Source organism: Plenodomus lingam (assembly GCF_022343315.1).
Source record: "Plenodomus lingam strain CAN1 chromosome Unknown contig_23, whole genome shotgun sequence".
Taxonomy (NCBI): Eukaryota; Fungi; Ascomycota; class Dothideomycetes; order Pleosporales; family Leptosphaeriaceae; genus Plenodomus; species Plenodomus lingam.
The window spans coordinates 746646-761818 of NW_027093940.1; the positions used below are offsets into that span (position 1 = coordinate 746646).

The 15173-nt window shown below is 42.4% G+C and overlaps 4 protein-coding genes across 4 annotated transcripts; 2 read left to right on the top strand and 2 right to left on the bottom strand.

Moving 5' to 3' along the window:
- Positions 1–84: 84 nt before the first annotated feature.
- IAQ61_005979 (uncharacterized protein) lies at positions 85–273 on the top strand (the record flags this gene model as incomplete). The annotated part of the gene is made up of 1 exon (XM_066097008.1): positions 85–273. The coding sequence occupies one exon, from the start codon at positions 85–87 to the stop codon at positions 271–273; it is 189 nt and encodes a 62-aa protein (XP_065953000.1).
- A 1552-nt stretch (positions 274–1825) lies between these two features.
- IAQ61_005980 (uncharacterized protein) lies at positions 1826–3551 on the bottom strand. The gene is made up of 3 exons (XM_066097009.1): positions 2946–3551; positions 2746–2828; positions 1826–2686 (listed from the first exon to the last, which is right to left on the bottom strand). Exons 1-3 carry the CDS (start codon positions 3014–3016, stop codon positions 1971–1973), a joined length of 870 nt encoding a protein of 289 aa, XP_065953001.1. The 5' UTR covers positions 3017–3551; the 3' UTR covers positions 1826–1970.
- A 1515-nt stretch (positions 3552–5066) lies between these two features.
- On the top strand, positions 5067–7263 carry IAQ61_005982 (uncharacterized protein; the record flags this gene model as incomplete). Its single annotated transcript, XM_066097010.1, has 7 exons — positions 5067–5478; positions 5541–5882; positions 5930–6293; positions 6343–6529; positions 6579–6816; positions 6876–7002; positions 7057–7263. Exons 1-7 carry the CDS (start codon positions 5354–5356, stop codon positions 7261–7263), a joined length of 1590 nt encoding a protein of 529 aa, XP_065953002.1. The 5' UTR covers positions 5067–5353.
- Positions 7264–7337: 74 nt separating this feature from the next.
- Positions 7338–10255, bottom strand: IAQ61_005983 (uncharacterized protein). Its single transcript, XM_066097011.1, has 4 exons — positions 9284–10255; positions 8309–9231; positions 7872–8229; positions 7338–7815 (listed from the first exon to the last, which is right to left on the bottom strand). The coding sequence occupies exons 1-4, from the start codon at positions 9391–9393 to the stop codon at positions 7536–7538; spliced, it is 1671 nt and encodes a 556-aa protein (XP_065953003.1). The 5' UTR covers positions 9394–10255; the 3' UTR covers positions 7338–7535.
- Between the last annotated feature and the right edge of the window lie 4918 nt (positions 10256–15173).

Here is a 15173-nt window from a genome sequence, read left to right on the forward strand (position 1 = left end):
CTAGCGCAATTTTCAGTATAGTATGACAGACAATAGGAGGCCAATCTTACAAGGAAGCCTCGTCCCAATGGTGAGTACGCAACAATGGGAATGCCCAACTCTGCGCAAGTCGCTGCAACACCATTCTCCAAGATGTCAGTCGACCAAAGCGAAAACTCTACCTCGACTGCAGAGATAGGATGCACCTTGGCCGCCTTGCGAATCGACGCAGCGCTCACCTCAGACAAGCTGATGCCACCAAGCTTTCCCGCCTTGACGTACTCGGCGAGATAGCTAATCGTGTCTTCAATCGGCGTTGCTGGATCCACACGTGCTACGCATCATCAGTCCTGTCTTGCACAATAAAACAAAAACTTTCTCCAGATATCACATAGTCCTGGACATAGCCATAAACAACCAACAATTAATATCCCAAAATCTCACGCAAACTCACCGCACTCAAACAAATCCAAAAATTTCTTGCCCCCCAGCACCCTCAAGCACTCTTCCACGCTCCTCTTGATCCCCTCTTCACTCCCATCAGGCTCCATCTGACCCGGTACAATACCCCCTTTAATCGAAAGCACGACTTTGTCCGCATCCGCTGGGTACTGCGTAAAATACTCGTTCAGCAAGTGCAGCGAGTTTCGCTCCGGAGTCCCGTAGAGTTCCCCTCCGTTCCAGAAGTTTGCGCCACAGGAGACGGCGGTGCGCAGGGCTTCTATGCTTTGCGGTTGTGAGGGGGGCGTGGGGCGCCATGTTAGACCTGTTTTTTGGGGAGCGGGGCCATGGGTTAGTGGATGTATGGACGTATGGATGATGGAGTGGTGGTGAGGCAGTTTAGTTGAATTGCAGTTTCTTTCTTTGAGACGAGGGATGTGGTGTGGTGTGCATGATCGCCAGTAGTGTTTATGGCTGCGTTTAAGAGCTGCAATAACGTACCCATCATACCATAGCCAATTTCGCCAACTTGTTTGCCCAGGAGGACTGGCATCTTGACTATTTTATCCCTCTTTTTTCTGCTTTTTCTGCTCTTGCGGGTATGTATATACAAGGATGCCGTTTGCCGGAAATCAAAAATATTTGGGTGTTTGGAAGTGATTGGGGAAAAGGTTGGTGGCTGGTGGGTTGGTTGGTAGGTGGGGTAAGGTAGAACAGACCAAGAAGTAGTCAAAAAGTTCGAAAACGGAATGATATCACCACTAACTATAATTTCTAAAACGTTCTACCCGGCTCTTTGTTAATTGTACCCTGGGGTAGGTAGGTAGGTAGGTTTTGATCGTCTATCTGGCTACCAACAAGCACAGTTCTTCTACTCTTTTATACCCACGTACCCACCTTATCCACTGACAAACACACACTCTCTCTCTGTCTTTCTCTCTTTACCTAGTAATACAGCTCTCATAATCACAAAACGGCAATTAGCTTTCGAATCTCCTATTTCCAAACATAGCCGCCCAACACAGTTTTCTGCATTGCCGATGGATATTCATCAGGATCTGCATGTGGGGGGAGCGGAACGGAGCGGAGCTAGGGATTTTGCTAAGTCCGAAGTAGGTTGCTATGACATGTGCCATTCGACGGGATGGTGAGGGCCGAGGTCGAGGAAGGGACGGGATTCATTGCATGGTCAATCGAGTTTTCGAGCGGATAGCTTTGTACAATGGGGCGGGTGATGTGGTATTACTTGGTGGTTGTGCTGGTTATGGGGATGATAGTTTGAGGTGCTGCGACAATTTGGGGCAAGGTCACACACACCAGGTACCGGTAAGTAGCTAGTTCCAGTTTTACTTGGGCAGAAGCAACATGCCACATATAATGTGGCGCTGAAACTTAGCCTATAGTCCTTACACAGAGATCTTAGGTATACATAATCTAGTCTTAAACTCAAAGTGTACACATAACACATACATGCACCTAAATCCGGCTGGTGATCACCACCCCATACTTTTGTCAACTCATCCAGCCAACATTTACAGTCAGAAGAGCTTTCATCGCATTTTCGGTCCGTCCATCTCCGCCAAACTCCGCATCAAACCTCTGACCGGCCAAACAAATCCCTCTTCAAAACCTCCCTCCCTCTCCTCTTCAATCGTTACAAGATACTCGACAACGGCCATTCCAACATAAGCTGCAATGCCTGTGAAAATGTGCCACCAAGCATGCAGCTCAAACAGGAAGCCCCAGGGTAAACCGAGCCAGTGCTTAAACGTCGTAACATAGCCACAAAGATGAAAATCGATATTCCACAAGAAATAGCCAAACAAGCCCATGGAAATTCCAAACGTCGCCATGCTCCCCAGCTTCTTCCGATGGTCCTCACTCCGTACTTGCTTCTTGATGAGCGCCCGCGCATACTTGGACACGAGGAAAATCATAATCGCAAACGTGATTTCGTGCGCGATGATCTCGTCGGCCCAGACATGGTACACAGACACGGGGAGCACGGTGCCCATAATGGCAAGCGTGTATTTGCGCCTCTCGGCCACTGACGCGTTGAAACAGAGGAGTTGGTGCAGGACGGCGCCGGCGGCAAGGAACATGCTTAGATCGTCGCCCATTTGGCTGTGGTACTTGAGTGTGGCGTGGAAGTAGGCAGACAGGACGCCCACGCCTATGAGGCCCCAGTAGGGGAAGGCGAGGGTCGAGAGGTAACCGCCTTCTTTGTGGGTGCGTACTCGGAGGAGGCCGTAGACACCATAGATTACTGAGGGTTCGGATGAGCTTGGGAGTGAGGACATGAGTCGGGGCCGTAAAAGCATGTACCGTATGTTGCATTGGTCAGAGTGTTGACAAACTCAGCAATGTATGGCGTAATGACATAGTCCTGTGAGAGGTGAGATCCTACTCTTATCTTGTGTCATTCAGCGTACATTGTATTTCTTACTTCTTCACAAAAACTTTGTCGTGTTAGTGTGCACGTCTATTGCCTTGTTATGATGGATGGGTGGTCCCTGGGTTCTTACTTGTGGTTTGATGTCACTGGGCCATACACCCCAACACCGGGAGACTCAGGATATGGCCAGCGTAGTTGCATGTTGCTCGTCGTTAGTGTGGTAAGCTTCGTAGGTATTTTGTTGTGATGTTGGAAATCTGCGGAAGACAGGCTTAAGCTTGGACCGAGTCTCCACGTGTCGCGCTACACGGGGGAAAACCGCTATAATTGACAGACTGGAATGCATTGGGAGAAGGAAGATGAACGCTCTACGAAACTTTGGACATTAGTAAACAGGTATAGAAGTCAAGAATTAGGCAATTGTAGCGTCCAGATGTCTTAAAAGGTTTGGCGTGCATCAATCAGCAGGTACAGCAGCCAGCCAGCCATCATTTCCTCTCATGTGATCGATGGCTTCGCAATGCCATGAAATGTGACTGAGGCTTCCTTGGGTTGCTGTGATGTCTTGAAAGAAAACAGAGAAAAAGTTGTTGGTGTTGCGTCCGAGTTCTGGAGCTAATTAATCCCCACGACGGCTAGTTTGCACGTACTCTCATCATTCGAGCAAAAATGCAGTGTCAACGCGCTCGGCCTGACCCGTCGTCCCACTGTAGTGTGTTTAAAATGGCAAAAAAAGTTGAGTCGAATGACTGACTGGGTCCTGCCGCGACTCGAACGCGGGGCCTCTCGCAAATGTGCTCTGGGAAAACCCTAAGCGAGAATCATACCACTAGACCACAGGACCGTTGATGTAAAATGCCAGAACTCATTAGAATATAATCATGCTGTTGAATCGGCGAATATGCTGCATGGGAAGAAAATACTCGGAGTCGTGGACTCGTATTAATGTTAAGCCTAGACCATTATCTCGTTGGCCATCTGAGTCAGCATGTTGAACAAGGAGCGACCCCTATTTCGGGTTTAGATGCAAGACAACTTATAGTAGCCTTAGAATTCCTCTCTACCTCAACAACTGTTATTACGAATAGACATGGTTCTTCTTCAACTCGAAGGCATTCTTTATCTCTTGATGTTTCATGCGTGATGTGATCTAAAGCAAAGCGCCTTTTCGATGTTCTGCTCTAGGAAACACAGAGCACAAAGTCTTCGCGTCGAATCGTGGCTAGAGGAAGCCGCGCCGTCCCTTGCAGCGTACGGTATGTGGGAACCTTTCATTCACCGGGAAACCTATAGAGTACTATTGGGAATAACTTACGAAGTCAGAAATATACATCAGATCTGATGTGAAGAAAGGATAGACGAGTGGTTAATTAAACAACACAGTGATAGCATTGCCTACTGACGATGACGCCATCGTTTTCGACTCGAGCAACAGTGTAAAGCTGGTGCCACATGACCCGTGTTCAATTGGGTCTCATCTCGTCTCAAGGAATTGATATTTTCCACCTTCGAGTTTTCTATCACTTCCTCCAGGGTATTTTATTATGACCAGAAAAGAAGTGTGGAACAGAGCGAATGTAGTATGCTTGCTGCAGACATGCGTGCATGGATCGTCACGAGGCATCTTCTGAACAAAACAAACTCACTACTATTCACACTGCGAAGTTGATCTTTGCCTGTTCCTATTGACTTTATGTTCAGACCTGGTTACTGGAGCACCCCAGTGATCTTGCTTCCAAAGCTCCCGTTTGCTGCAGTATATACGATGCAACCGTCTGCTTTTGAATGTGGGGCAAATATCCTCATCCTGGTGGGAAGTATACTGCCAAGACGCCACAACTTCTGAAACTCCTGTTTCTGTACTCTGCTCCACGATCATCGCATCAGAATCGTCGACGGTCGGCCAAACTCCGAGTCAACATGCAAGTCGGCGTCAGTGTCGGCACTTTTTCCGCGGTACTGTTACATCCAACCTCCTTCAAGGACAGTTGGCAAACGTCATATATCCTCATCGAATCCATGTGGATACGATGTCACCTGATACGACGGCGGCAAAATTGCCCGTCTCATCAACCAAATTCGGAAAAAGAAGTGTGCACCAACGAATCATTGCAAGAGTCAGTTGCAATGCCGTTGGCCCAGGGCTTGTCGGCAGCAAGCCACTTACCACGCCAAAGCATGCACAACGGGTGCGGAGAGCTGCACAAGGCGGTACGCCCCATGCGCTTTTAGCTCGATCCCCACGTTAACCCCCAAGACCCAGAAATGAGAGCTCGCCAATTGATTCGCATGCGTATTTGCGCTTTCCCATGGCGAGGATGGCGTCTCGTGAACGAAGAGCATCATCGATCGATGTCCCCTAAACCCCGGCCGCTTTTGCAACATCGGTCCATTTATCGACGTAGCATGTGTAGCACTGCGGCCTAACTTTGAAGGATATATATTCCCCAATGCTCCAGGGAATGCATGGTCCGTCGGCAAAACACCTTTCCCATCTGCGTACACGTCTAGCTCTGTGGAGAGCCCCCAGCCGTCGAGATGTTTTCCAAGTTCCCTAAGATCTATAATGTCTATTTCCTGGCGTGTATCGCCACTATGGGAGGCATGTTGTTTGGTTTCGATATTTCGTCGATGAGTGCCATCATCAGCACAGACCAATACATGTACGTCGTGAATGCCTTGCGCTACAAATTATGTATGTTTCTGGGCTGATGTGATACTACAGAGAATACTTCGACAATCCAGCTGGAGTCGTTCAAGGAGCTATTGGTGCTGCACTGGCTGCCGGCTCTGTTGTTGGCTCAATCATCGCTGGGCCCGTTTCTGACAAATTTGGACGACGCGACGCCCTTGTGTTTGCTTGTTCGTTTTGGATTATCGGAACAGTTCTACAGATTGCTGTAAATGGTCGTGGCATGCTTATTGCTGGTCGTGTTCTAAACGGCATCACCGTTGGCATCACCTCGTCTCAAGTGCCAGTATACCTCGCAGAGATCTCCAAACATTCTCAGCGTGGAGCCATCATCATCATTCAACAGCTTGCAATTGAGTGGGGTATCCTCATTATGTATGTCTCTGGGTTTGGTACATTAAACACAAGACTCACGATGGCAGGTTTTTCATCGGTTACGGGTGCTCCTTCATTCCCGGTGAAACTGCGTCTTTCCGCACAGCCTGGGGAATGCAACTCGTACCTTGTGTCCTCTTTCTCATTGGCCTCCCATTTCTCCCCGAATCGCCTCGTTGGTTCGCAAAAGTCGATCGGACGGAGGAAGCCATCTTCACCCTCGCCAAGATTCAGGCTGACGGCGATCTCACGGATCCCTATGTTATCGCCGAATATGAGGAGATCATCACCGTTCTTACCGCTGAACGTCTAGCTCCCCGGAGCTGGAGGAAGTTTGTTTACAACGGGATGTGGAGGCGAACGCTGGCTGGATTCTCTGTGCAAGCTTGGCAACAGTTGTCTGGCGCAAATGTGAGTATCTAGCTGACTTGACTGCTCGCACGAGGCTAACGCCGCGTAGGTCATGACATACTACGTAGTCTACATTTTCGCAATGGCAGGCTTGCAGGGAAACATCAAGCTCATCTCCTCGGGTGTGCAATACGCGCTGTTCATCATCTTCTCGTCAATCATGTTCTTCTTTGTTGACAAGATTGGCCGTCGAACACTCTTGGTATGGGGCGCCATCACCATGGGCATTTGCCATTGTGAGTATTATAAGAAAACCCGAAATTACGTACACTGACCCTCCTTTAGTTGTTGTTGGTGGCCTGCTTGGTGCAAACTACACATACGTTCCGGAGGGTGTTCAGGGAGATAAAAACGTCGTCATGCTCGTCCGTGGCGCTCCTGCGAATACCGTCATTGCTTTCTCCTACCTTTTAATAATCATCTACGCCCTGACGCTTGCCCCAATTTGCTGGGTATATGCCGCCGAGGTGTGGTCCTTGGAGACCCGAGCTTGGGGCATGGGTATAGCGGCCATTGGAAATTGGTAAGTTCTTCATGCATAATCTACTCCGCTTCAGCTTCGATCAACTGACATTAAAACAGGCTGTTCAACTTTGCCATTGGTCTATTCATCCCACCTGCCTTTCTAAACATCAAATGGGGCCTGTTCATCGTCTTCGGTGTACTCTGTCTCCTGGCAGCCGCCCAATTCTTCCTCACCTACCCCGAGGCAAGTTGCCATGCAATCGGATTGTCGACATGTTCAACTAACACAATTACCTAGACTTGCGGTAAAACTCTCGAAGAAATTGAGGTCCTATTTAGCGACCAGGGTCCTTATGCCTGGAAGACGAAGAAGGGTAGCGCTCATCTTGATGAGGACGTTAATGCTATTTCTACGGCGCAGGCTAAGGGCGAGGCGCGGGCTAGCATTGAGAGAATCGCTGAGAAGCATAAGAGCGTTTCTGATGTTAAGACTGAGAATGTCTGAAGGTGTAATGGGCATTGCAAGTGGAAGACACGTGAGTTTCAATCGACAGGAGATCTTTTTATCAATCATGATGTGAGAAATGCAGATTGGTAGTGATTTAGGCGCTTGAAGCCCTTGTGCCATGATGATAATCTTTGCTTAGGCCTTTGGTATTTCGCTCTCGATTATCAGAGCAAGATTCACTTTTCTGCTGTGGGGTCGCATTGTAGTTATGTCTGTCGAGTGATCTTAGGTAAACTCAACGCCTCATTCCCATAATGCTGAGCTCCCCTCTATACCTCCTCCACATATGCGTCACCCTTCTCGTTATGGTTACCAGGCTTGAGGATCTCGCGCTCCATACTCATGCTCAGCTCAATCTCCCTCTTAGCTTCCGCGAGCATAATGGCATCTTCCGTCCCGGTTCGGCTGCCAAACACCTCGTCCATTTCCTCCAGTGTTTTGCCCTTCGTCTCTGGCAAATAAAAGTGAACCCAGGCGATACCTGCCGTCAAGAAGACTGCAAAGAAGATATAGGTACCCCAGGCCCAACTCGCGAGCATTGGCGGAACACTGCAGTCCCAGAGTAAGTATAGACTCTCGATGTAAACAGGATGAGGAGGACTCACAAGAAAGCAACGGCAAAGTTGTTGAGCCAGTTGCTAGATGCTCCGATGGACGCGCCCTTGGAGCGGATGGAAAGAGGGAAGATCTCGCTAATGAGTGTCCACGAAACTGGTCCCCAAGTCGCGCCGAAAGCGGCAATGTAAATCCAGATGAAGGTCACTACGACCCAGCCCACAGCCGCGTGCTCAACCCAGTCGTGGCGGAACTTTGCGACGAGGATACCGGCGATGACCATGGACATTAGCATTACGACGGAACCAACTTGCAGCATGGGTTTGCGACCAAACTTGTCAATGACAGCCATGGCAGGCAGCGTGGCGAGGAAAAAGACCACTCCTGTAACGCCAGTAGCGAGTAATGCTGTGACGTGCGTTAGCCATAGTCAGAGAAGATAAAGCCATCTCCAATGGTGCTTCGTCGTTGCTAGAGGATTTCTTACCTTGTGTGCCTCCAGTCAGGCCGACGGATTGGAAGATGTTACTGCTGTAGTAAATAATTGCGTCTATACCCGACCACTGTTGAAAGAACATGATCAACCACGCCGTAGCTACGCGCTTGAAGTTGTCCCAGGTCCTGAAAATCTGGTAATACTGTGCAAATTCCCTCACGACGATGCTGCCCGCCTCTTTCGCAGCCAAGTTGGGGAAATTCTTTTCAAAGCTGCGACGTTCAAAAAGGGCCTCGGACTTGATTTCCAGAAACTCTGTTTGCACGAGTTCGTGTTCAATGGGAAGCTTGCGAAGATAGGACAGTGTTTTTAGGCCTTCCTCGTCGCGACCTTTCTTGATCAACCATCGTGGGGAGAACGGAAGCCACCAAATTCCAATGGCGAGGATTGCTGCGGGGACGCCCTGGATGATAGATGGAAGCATCCAAGCAAGGTTACTCTGGCTAGCTCCAGTGCCGCCAATGTAATTGCTTCCATAGCCGATCCAGAATGACAACATGATGCCCAAGATCGTTGCGAATTGATAAAAGGAGACGATGAGTCCACGGAGCTCAGGTGGCGCGATTTCCGCGTTGTAGAGTGGTCCGACACCAGAGAATGTTCCAACACCAATACCAGTGAAAAATCGTCCAGCATACAACATCGCAGGATTGTGATGGGTTGCACCGATGTAGAGGTACGACCCGAGAACGACCCAACAGCAGGCTGAAAACATGGTGTACTTCCGCGAGAAGACTTCGCCAAAGACACCAGATGACAGCGAGCCCAAAATACCGCCTAGTTGTAGGATGGAAGTCAACCACCCCGTTGCTCCAGCTGATTCCACGACAGAAGGGAAATTGTCTTTGAAGCGCGTCATGACTAGGGACTGCCCTAGTACACCTTGCTGATAGCCATACTCAAAACCACCAAACCTGTCAGAAATTAGCAGTGTGAATGACAAGTGTGTGACATCCCGAGGCTTACGAGGCAAAAAAGGCAATGGCCAAAAGCTTTGGATTATTCAAAAGTGTCTGCCATCGCTGCTTGTGACGGGCCTCTGCCCCAGTCACAGACACGCTAGGGATGGGATCCATGGCGCCTGAATCTAAGAGTCGGGGGGAAAAGGAATCAGATTGGGAGATCAACGATACATAACCCACGAGGAGATCGACCTGAGCTTTAAGTACAATGCCGCCTCCCTTATACTGGTTCCCCCATGTATCAAGGTCAAAAACTCTGCATCTGGCTTTGCCGAATTGCCTGGTCTACCGAATGTGGAGTATGCAGGACCCCCAGGAAACGCCCCCAGGAAACGCCACAGGTCTCTCCATCCTGCCCCAAATGCTTGTAGGTAGCGGTGCGGAGGTGGCCGCCTGTCGGGGGTAATTGCCTTTGACGTTCGGCATAGGTAGTATCCTTGTGGATCGGCGTTGCGGTACCAACCGCGACGAGGTTAGGCAGGTTACATGCCGAAGCATAGCGTCCGCACTCTGACAGGAGATCAAGCAAATTGAAAAGATCTCATGGGTGCGGAGACCGTTCTGGCACCATAGCCAGCTGATTGATGTGTACTAGTCCCTCAGGGGAAATTGATCTTTGACTAGAATTTGCAATGGAAACGTAACAAGTACCGTGAAGATGCATCGTGACTTTCAGAGAAAAACCTTCATCATTGAGCCTCGGCATGGCATGAAGTACGGTATGGGCTAATACGCTAAATTGAATCATGACCCGCCTTCAAGTTGAGATGTTCATGGACTGCAGCATCCTTTTGGGGCGTCGTGTCGTATTCTTGGAGTGAGAGACAGAATAAGAGACTGCCCAGATTCTTCGGGCCTTCCCGCACGTACCAAGCTTTAGGCCGATCGGGCGAGTCACGTGGTATGGGAACTCATCAGGCTGACACCAGCTAATCCAGTTCGAGAATCGGGATCGCGCAAAGGCTGCATAGTGTATCGCGCCCACCTACTCTGAAAATTGCGTCGCTGATGAGAATGAGCCCGAAGCAGCTCCTTGTCCAGTGGATCATGGTATCTGACAGCCAAGGGGCCTCAATGGAGGGGAGGCATGCGCCGTTAGGCTGGTTGATAGCATCGTGCAAGATGTGGTGGCATGTCATATGACCATGGATTTAGCGTCGGGCGACTTGGGCTTTACTCCGAGTGGTTAGAATATCCCTGTAGGTTCAAGTCCACGTCACAGCGGCAAATTTTTATAGTTATATAAACTAGCCTATAGTTAAGTATAAATTAGGGTAATTTAAGTAAGTAAACGTAGTTTTTATTACTATCTTTTTTAAATATATTCTAAACCTATTCTTAATAATATATAGGCGTTCCTAAATACTATACTAGAGTTTAGTATAGTAGTACTAGATAATATATCTAAACTAGATAGTAATATTAGAGATAAATTTAGGTAACTATATAAAGTGCTAGAGGAGGATAGTAGTAGTAGTATTAAGGAAGTAAGTAAAAGTAAATTAAATAAGTTTAGAATAGGTTAGTAATATATTATAGGGGCATAATATATACCTTACTTATAGTAATAGTTAAGGACTACTACTTATACTAGCAATTATTAAGTATATAGCTATTCTCCTAGTATACCCTTAATTATATAGCTAAGGGTATAGGTATATAATACTAGTTTAGTAATATAAAGATAGCTCTTACCTAATAAGAGAAGAGGTGCTTATATAGGCTATATAGGTAACATATTAAGAATACATTCTTAAATTGTTCTAATTCTAGTAGGTATAATACTCCTACTAGTCTATCTATCTTAACAGGCCTATAACTTTACTATTCTTTAATAGCTAGCTAGCAAGCTAGTATAAATACTAATACTCTAGGGTAAAAGCGTGTAAGTATCTTAAGAATATATTATAAACATGTTCTTATTATATTATTAATAACGCATTATATAATTAGATTTAAACCTTAAAAAGTATAGTACCTAAGAAAATTCTACAAAGAGAACTATAAATAAGAAGCTATTATTATAGCCTTATTAAGCGCTTCTCTTTAAGGATTTATAAGGACTACTAGGTATCTTATTATCCTATAATAAGGACTATAGTAAATTAGGTAGGGAGCAAAACTTAAATATATTTAAAATATATTAATAATAAGTTAGTAAATTATAGAACAGGCTTAACTATATATTAGCTATTAGAACTATAGCCTAATATCTACTACTAGGAAAAAATATTATTTTAGTTAGGTACTACTAGAGGTAGACTCTATATATCTATAAGGTCTTCTAACTAGGGAGATATTAAATCTTTCTAGTAGTCCTGCTTTATATTCTATAGTAGAGCTATAGTTAAGCTAGATAAAGAAGTGTAGTAGGTATATTATAACCTATTCCTAACATATTCCTAATATATTCTAGGCGTTAATTATCTATAAGGGTAAGGATCTCTATTTAAAATCCTGTGTAAAGTTACCTTCTAAGTAATTATACTAATAGATATAGTAGCAATACCTTTTTTACTATTATTTCTTTTAGTATATATACATATATACCTCCTCCTCCCTTAACACTATCTAATAGTAATATTAAGGAAGTAGTAAAGGTGTTATAGCCTATACTTACTCTATAGCTTATATAATATAAGTTATTTATAACCTATTATAAATATATTCCTAACTTATTATAGCCTAGTTTCTAAACTTAACCTAGCTCTAAACCTATCTCTAACTTAAAGGTTTCTATTCTATTAAAGAAATATATATTAGCTTTATAAATAAAGATAAAATCTTGCGTATTATAAAGCGTAAAAAGCTTCTATAGTTCCTATTTAAGAGTAGCCTTAAAGGAGTACACTATAAGTAGAGGATAAAGTATTAGGATTCTAAAACTATACGTAGTATAAGAGAATAGGTTTAGAACATGTTGCTAACACGTTACTATAGGCGTATATATAGCAAATCTTTATATTAAGCTTAGGTAACTTAATTATTTACCTTTTTAAAGAGTAGGCATTAATTCTATTAAATTAAGATATATTCTAGATAGATATATTATATAAGAGGTTATATAGGGTATAGGTAGAGATTCTAATAGTAATCTTCTACCTATAGGAAAAGAAGCGTACGCATTAAGAATAGGTTTATAATATGTTTCTAACACGTTATAGTTATTATACTTAGCTAAATTATTATAGATAAGGATATAACTAAGATATATTAAGTTGCTATTACTAACTTCTTTTAGAAGTGTAAAGCACTTATAAAAAGACAAGTGTTATAGAGGTATATTTACTTATAGGGATTCTATAGGACTACTATTAATATATATAATAAGCAGATAATAGGCAAGTTTTATAGCGCACAATAACCTATTTATAACGTGTTTCTAACTTGTTTCTAGGACTTAGGCGCTATCTCTAGTTAATTAATCCCTATAAGCGTAACTAGCGCTAGCAACTTTAATCTTGTATAAGATTTTATTAAGTATATCTACAAAGAAGTATTTATAAAGTATATAAAAGAGAGCTAGATAATACTACCTCTTTACGTCTAAGTAAATTACTACAGGCATTAATAGTAGAGAAATACTTTTAGCTTGCTAACCTCCTCTTACGTATGTTCCAAACGTGTTCCTAACTCGTTCTTACATAATTAGAACACAAACCCTCTAAAGATGCCTAAAACTAGGTAATCTATAAGAAAAACCTAGTAATTACTGCTAGGATTATGTAATACTATAGTAAAATATTAAAAGAGGTATAGGAAAAACTAGAATCTTATTTAAATGCAGCTAAGCAAGTAGGCTAGAAAGGATATAAAACTAGTAAGCATGTAAGTATTCTTAAGGCTACTTAGAAGTAAGTTTATAACCTATTCTTAACCTATTAGAATTATATAAGTAATATTATATAGTACACACTAGATAGATCTATAGGATATAAAAGAGTTTAAAGCCTAAAGTAAGTTTAGAATATGCTATAACTATAGAACTCCTAATAGGCTTAAGTAAAGGTACCTTAAAAAGCTTTAGAGGGGAGAAAGTAAGTCTTACGCTAGTATTATACACATTTACTAATTAAAATATATTTAGAATATATTTAGAACATGTCCTATAATAATAATAATACTCTAGATAATAATAAAGCAAGTCTTACTATATCTAACTTAACTAGATATATCTTAGTCCTAATAAGAAATAAAAGAGCACGCTTAAAAGCCTAAAGCTAGAGGGCAAGTAGTAGAGTAGTATTAGAAAGAAGTTTACTAGCCCCTTTTCTATCTTCTCTACTACTAGGCTCTTCTCCTTTACTAATAGTAACCTAAAGGTATACTTTGTAAAACATGTTTATAATATATTCCTAACTTATTATTAGTCTATAACTATAAACTTTATAATAAAAGGCTCTTCTTAGTAATTAGGCTCTAAAGGAGAGAAAAGAAAAGCTAGAGGTAGATAAGGAAGAACTTATATAGAAAAAGGCACTATTTAAATTATAAAAGGCATAGTTTAAACTTAAGAAAGAGATAGCTACTTTTTATATAAGGTAGGGTTAGTCTATAAATATAGTAACTAGTTCCTAACTAGTTCTTAATATATTCTAGTCTATTATATAAGTATATATAAGTAGATAAATATATATTTCTTCTTCTTCTCTTTCTTCTTCTTTCTTCTTATACTCTATAAGAACTTTTTATATTTAAGAGTTTAATACTATTTTACTATCTATCTTTTCTAATATTATTAGATATAACTAGTTAATATAGTCTATAAAGATCTTTTAAAGTTAGTATATAATAGAATATATTAGGAATATATTATAAACTTGTTCTAATACTAAGTAGGATTTATACTAGTAATATATTAAGCTTAAGTTACTTCTATCTAATACTAGGGCATTCTCTCCTATAATATCCTACCTAAATAATAGGTGTATAGTATTTCCTAGCAAGCTTTTCTACTAAGCTATTTAGGCTAGATTAGGGGTACAGGAACTTTATAGAGTATGTATACATGCAAGTTAGAACATGTTTATAATATATTAATAACTATTTTAGCGTTACTTCTCTAATAGAGGTAATCTTATCTACTACCTTAAGAGGTATTATCCTAAGGTTTAAATAGCCCTAGTAAACTATAGTAGAATTATAATATAAGGCCTTATAGAAGTAAGGATCTTCTATAGGAGCTTAATAGTAAATACTTAAGAATATATTCTAAACACGTTAATAATATATTCTCTACTAGTAGAGTAGACTATACTAAGTGCCTCCTCTAAGGTTTAAGAACCCTCTAAGATAGCTAGTCTATAATAAGAAGTAGTAGCTAGAGTAGAGGCTAAAGAGGAAGTAGAGAGTAAAGAAGAGGAGTAAATAGTTGCTCCCCTTTATACTATAAATAATATTTAGCAAAAGTAATAAAAAGGAGATATAAGTCTAGTCTCTTAAAATATATTTAGAATATATTAATAATATATTATAGCTAGACACCTATAAATACTAGATTCTTCTTTAATCTAAGGGACTACTAGAGCTTTATAATACCTATAAAAGTAAAAAGAAAAAGTTATATAGTATTAAAGGACCCTATAAAAGTAAATAGTACTTTACTTTTAGTAGATAAAAAAAAAAGAGAAGAGTAGAGAGTTTATTTTAGTAATTACTACTACCCTTTTAGGTTATATATTATTATATATTATTTATTAGAACCTATTCTTAATATATTCTTAACGTGTTCCTACTTATTACTATTATTATCTCCCTCCCCCTCTCTAGTATCTTCTTTATCCTCCCTATCCTCCCTAGGCTCTATAAAAGCATACTATAAGTAGAACTAGGCAGTATTCTAGTAGGAATTAGTAAGGTCTACACTAGTATTAAAGTAATAGTCTTAAAATATA